Raw genomic sequence first — 6,000 nt, 5'->3', positions numbered from 1 at the left:
AGTTTTGCACGAGGTTTTCAAACCACCACCCGGCGCCGCTCTAATCACACAGACAATGAGTTCCTGTCCCTTTAAATGCCTGATGTCACAGTCTCCTATCCAGAGCGGAAGCCCAGTCGCTGGGAATCTCCCGCCTGCTGCAGTTGAGAATCCTAGAGCCCTGGACCAGCACGTGGAGTAGGGAGCACACGTGGAACAGCAGCATGGAAGGTGAGAAGAGACTCTGCTGTTTTTACAAGGGTGTAGTGCACCGGTTTAGGGACCCCTGGGTTTTTTTTGTTGTTGCTTTAATCGTATTTAATGGAGTATTTTATAAATCGTGATTGTCCTCGCAGTCAGTTGAAAGTTTCTTCTTTTGCCACCTTTTCTGCAACCAGATTGCAATCCATAGAGGTGGAATCAAATCGTGTGTTGCAATAAAACAGGAAACGAGTCGAGCCTCTTTCTACGTTTAATTTCAGAACCTGTGCAACATAGATGTTAAAGTTATAGATTTAGAGCCTGGTTTAACTACAGCTCATATTCTGGGTTTTAACGAATTAAGGGCGTGTGGGTTTCTTTGTGCTTATAAAAAGCGCACGCAACTTTCGTATCCAGTTAAAAAGAAGTTGCAGGTTAATTTAGGTTCTAGTATTTGAAACGAGGCAAAATACTTTGTTTCTTCATATTGTTAACAACCTTTGCAATTAGTCCCATTCACTAGTAGTTTGAGAGTGAGATTATTAATACATTGTTTCGATTCTTCATGTTAAAAAAGCCTGAGAGTAAAATCCGCCCTGCCTAGTCTCACTCACTCGGAGGGGGAGACCCCTTTATTTTAGGTTAAATTAAAATGTTGTTTTAACAATGTCTAGCCCTCTTGTGATGAAAGATTTTGAGATGTACATTTCTGTGAGACTCATAATTTAAATACAATCTGACTCAATTCGGGTAGCCACAGCTTGATAGCGTGAATGCTTTGAAAGAATGGGTCTACTTGCATGTGTCAGTTTCATTTTTCTTAGTTGATCAAGTTGTGATTACTTACTGTATGTTTTTATTCAGCAAACAAGAACAGTCTCTGAATAAGTAATGAGCAGGCCTCTATCTCTGTGAAATGTATATTTTTTTCTCCAAAAATTTGCTTATTTGTCTTTTAAAAACTCTTGCAAGTAAAATATATCTTGCTACTGATGGTTCAAGTTTTAATGTTGCCAGTGGGTCCTATGTGACATCCTACACTCTGAAGTTCACTTGATGCATTTGAAGTGTACTAAAGTTTCTTATGTTTTCGGATGCAATTTATGTGAAAGATGCTGTACAGAATAAAGTTACACTGTATTCTCTTTGGACACAATAACTATAAAGTTTTCTTTTATAATCCTAGTTTTACACTTTTAGGGGAAATCCTGGCTCCACTGAAGCTTTACCATTGACTTCAAGTGGGGCCAGGATGTCTTCCCTTGTTTTTCCTGCCCTAAAAAAAGAAGAGGTAATCCGACGGAAGTCAGTGAGGTTTTACTCACATGAATAAATGGTTACTTGCAAGAGTAAGGGTTTTCAGATTGGGCCTGGTGTTTATGAGCTAAATTCTGTAGTCCTTACTTGACCAAATATTAAAAGAGTTTAGGGGAAGTTTATTTTATTAAGGAATGCAGAATTTGACCTTGTGTGATTAGTATTTGCATTTAATGTATTGGCATGAATAAACTGAGTAAAGATATCCTACGTACTACACAAGGTCAATTTCTTAAGATAGATGCAATGTAGATCAAAATTTAAAGTGAAAATCAGAATGTTGTCCATAACTGCATACTGCTAGATATTATATTTTCCAACATATGTCGAAGTCTAATTTCAAGTACTGTATAGTCCATAAGACTGGCTTGATTTATGCCTCTTTATTCCATGGGGAACATAGGGCCTTCATCACAGCTTTCCAATATTGAGCCGAGAAGTATTGTATATTTCTGTAATGGCTTTGTTTTTTGCAGGAACAGGTTGTTAGCCCTCTTTCAACCTCCTAGCAGGAGGGCAGGTAGACTGCCTTTGGTCTGGCTCCTACCCTTCAGCCTATCTGGCATGGGTGGCCCTACCGGTTATATTCCTACCAGCATAGTTCTCAGGATTATGGGCATTTCCATCATCAGAGTAGCACAATGTTATAGGACCAGATTAAAGTCCCATCATGTTTATTTTGAGGGATCTATAGACTAAAAACCTGAATACTCTTGTGTTTTGAATTTTCAAGGTCATTTTCAAAATGCATACTGGTTTTAGCAGAGAGCCATGGTGGAAAATGTGGAAAAGAATCAGTTTAGTCTACTTAGGTTATGACATAATTTATTTCTAAAGTTGAAATGTCTCAATTATTTAAAAAGGGAATGAAAATTACTAGGAAAAAGGGAATGCTTTAAAGGGAAAGAGCTTTAATGCCGTATTAGCTGGACTCTCTGAGACTATGAGAAAGATACTATTAGGCACACAGATATAATCTAAAAAGTAAAAAGAAATAATTTTGTTTAATAAAAGATGAAATAGGGCCAAGTGTTTTATTCAGGAAGTTATTGAAGTTTGAAATGCCAAATAAGGCACTTCAACCTGAAAATTAAATAGGCTTTCCCTTGTTCACGTGTTAGAAGTATAACATGGTTTCGAATATGAAAAATATTGGAAATTATATGACAGTGGCAAAAGAAATTACATACTATATGTAATAAAGACTGATCTTGCATTAGGACTCTTGGTGGATTAAAAATTTAAACTGTGTAGTTCTGATTGCAGACAGAGGCCTAGACTGTTGTATTTTTATTTCAGAGGTTCCTTGCACCTGTTAAGATGGTATCAAGACAGAGTAAATAGTTTTAATTTCTCTACTACATGCAACAATAGCAGGGATAATTGTCTTTAGAAATTGAAAATACAAGAGAATGCAAATAGTATAGAATGCAACAATAGCAGGGATAATTGTCTTTAGAAATTGAAAATACAAGAGAATGCAAATAGTATAGAATGCAACAATAGCAGGGATAATTGTCTTTAGAAATTGAAAATACAAGAGAATGCAAATAGTAATCTGTGAAATAGGTATTTGCAGTGAAATGCTGACTCCATTAAAGTCAATTGGAAAACTTCAGTTGACTTCAGTGGGGCCAAGATTTCATCCTTGATATGTTGAATTATTACATTTTCCAGTGCAACTGTATACTAGTAAAGAAGGCAAAATCCTGCTCTTAACTGGTGGTGGCAAACAGAGAGAAGAGAACATAACAGTGACAGATTCACACTTGCCATTCCGCTGGTTAGATGTGTGGCCAATAGAAAGATATTATTCACTGTATATTTAATTGTCAAGATCACAAGTCATTGAATACTTGATTAATTACATATGTTCACAAGTTATTCAGCCACTTCTGTATGCTGGTCAAATAACAGAATAAAACGTTCATAAAATAATATCCCTTGAATAAGGTTTTTTTGTTAAGTATTATTTGACAATTCTGATGCTGGCATAGAGTGAGTCTCACTACCTGTTGCACTTTACTTCTGTTTTGTAAATGAACATTGCACACCAAATGCAACATACACTTTAGTCAGCTGCACATTTCCCATGTACCCTAGCTGGCAGTTCCTGCCCCCATGAAGTTTATGAGGACTAGCCGATACGTAAGTGAGCCCCACCTTGTGCTTTTCTGAGCGCTAAGTAGATATTGTTCTACTGTTTTCATGGAGCACAGAGGCTTCCTATGTCCATTTCTCCTTCTAGCACACCTACATGGTACAAGGAAGGATTTGGCTCAAAATATTTTATTGAGAAGGGAGGTCTGAGGATGTATGAAGAAAACATAAGGGCTTGAAGGAAGGACCTTTAGAGAAGACTAACGTCTGATGAAAACCAGGTGCAGATGAATGGATATTGAGGCCTGAAAGTTATGCAAATACTGTGGTATTAGTGAATGGGGAAAAAAACATGATACATAATGTCATTATTTTTTAATATTAATTAATTTATAGTGCTATATTTCTCAAAGGCCCCACTCATGACCAGGGTCCTATTGTGCAAGGCACTGTATAAATCCACATAAAGGGATAGTCCCTGCACTGAGAGCTTAAGGGCTGGTCTAAACAGTTTTTGTACCACCATAACTAGTGGTTTAAAAATGGATATAGTTAAAATGGTACAGCTCCCTAGTATGGACACAGTTATACCTTTAAAGATGCTTATATTGGTACAGTTTAGTGCATTAAAGTGGTATAGATTATTGAATACAATATAAAGGTTCTTATACTGGTATAGCTGATTGAATACCATACAAAGGTGCTTATATTATATATAACTTATTTGAATAAAGTATACCTTTATGTGGTATAACTGTGTCCACTCTAGGGAGTTGTAGTGCTTTAGCTATATTGGTTTCTAAATCAATATAGGGGTACAAAAACTGTGTTGACATAGATCAGCCCTAATTTAAGATGGTCTCTAGGTAACTTTAATTTATATTTTGCTTCCCAAGTCAGCAGGGTAGTAGACACTAGAGCTTTCTAGAGACACTGCTCTCTTAAGAAATTAGTATAATGAGTCTCTGCTCTCTTAAGAAATTAATATAATTAATCCAATGGTTATAGCAAAAGACTGGTGGTCCGTAATGAAAAATAGCTCACATGTATGTAATGCTTTTCATCCCAAAATGTTTTTTAAACACAGGACTAACACTGAAATGCACATACACTTACACCTGAAATGCAAACACTGGACAACAGCATTTATAAGCACTACATAGATGTCTAAGATATTAAGTGAAGAATGCCATACCCAATTGCGACTTCAGGAAGAGTTTAGTTGAAAATGGTCAGGACACTAGAGCTAACACTGTCCTACTCTTGGGTAGAAGGCCATGATCAGAAACTTGGCTTTACATTTCACTTGAAAGACAGCTCCTCAGTGTTTCTAACACCATGCTAGGGCATTGATTAGTGAAGGTTCAGAGGGAAGAATAATACCTAATGAATCTCCAACACTTCCTGCAGCATCCTTGGGAATTTTTATGGTGCTGTCCCATCCAAAGATGAACCATGGCCAACATTATTTGATTTGAATGACATATCAAGATCACAATCTAAAGTAGTATAACTTCATTAAGAGTCTAGGTTTTTGATCACGCTGTTCAGTTACTCTCTATGTAACCTTGGGCAAGTCATCTGTCATTTCCTTGTGCCTCTGTCAAGCCATTCAGAAATCAGTGTTCAGATGGTTTGCATTCTGTGGCCTGCATTGTGCAGGAGGTCAGACTAGATGATCATAATGGTCCCTTCTGACCTAAATATCTATGAATCTATGAATCTATTTGTGGGCCCTCAAGCAAATAGCTGCCACAATACAGTGCAGCCACGCCCCCAACATGTTCCTGATATACCCACTGTGTTTAGTTCTGGGAGTTTGATCCCTGCAGAGTCCTTACACCAGTTCCACACCAGCCAGGTGCCCTCCCTCTCCCCCCTTCCCCCCATGTTCGCATAGGGAGCTTTTCCCACTCATTTTAAGGCCTCTTGATTATGTCAGAGTGGAATAAAAATATGATAGTGTAACAAAATCAGGCTGTTTGGTACATACACTAGTTGTTTGTACAACTAGAAGATATAAACATGCAGCTAATTAGAATTGGTATCAATGGTCCCAACTGGACATATACCTAGTTATTATCAGCTGGGAGTTTCCCATAAGTATCACAGTAGAAGCCTGTCATACACTGTTCTAGGCCTTCATATTTAGACTTTATAAGGTAAGAAAATGACAAATCGAATGCCTTAGCTGTGAAACTCCTTGATTTCTAAGTCCAGTATTTCTAGTAATATATAATTTTTTTGCATTTAACTTTTTGACTGTGGCTTTGGAACATGACAATGTAATGTGTTTAATTATGATATAAGACAAATATGAAAAAAGTTGCATTGCATGAACCAATGGACTTCTACCTTTTCTGCTGAGCATTTTAACACCTTTTCTTTGGATATGATTTGAAT

The 6,000-nt window shown here is 37.1% G+C and overlaps 1 protein-coding gene across 1 annotated transcript in view; it reads left to right on the top strand.

Annotated features, from left to right (window-relative positions):
- Positions 1-6,000, top strand: part of IKZF3 (IKAROS family zinc finger 3) — a 50,521-nt gene continuing 44,521 nt past the window's right edge. The window contains exon 1 of the mRNA XM_073325781.1: positions 1-210. Within this exon, the coding sequence (XP_073181882.1) occupies positions 204-210 (7 nt within the window). The 5' untranslated portion in view covers positions 1-203. The remainder of the gene's footprint in view (positions 211-6,000) is intronic.

The sequence above is a fragment of the Lepidochelys kempii genome, chromosome 27 (assembly GCF_965140285.1).
Source record: "Lepidochelys kempii isolate rLepKem1 chromosome 27, rLepKem1.hap1, whole genome shotgun sequence".
In the NCBI taxonomy this organism is placed as follows: domain Eukaryota; kingdom Metazoa; phylum Chordata; order Testudines; family Cheloniidae; genus Lepidochelys; species Lepidochelys kempii.
Note: the sequence above shows the minus strand (reverse complement) of the source record. Positions and strands in the feature narration are given on the sequence as shown.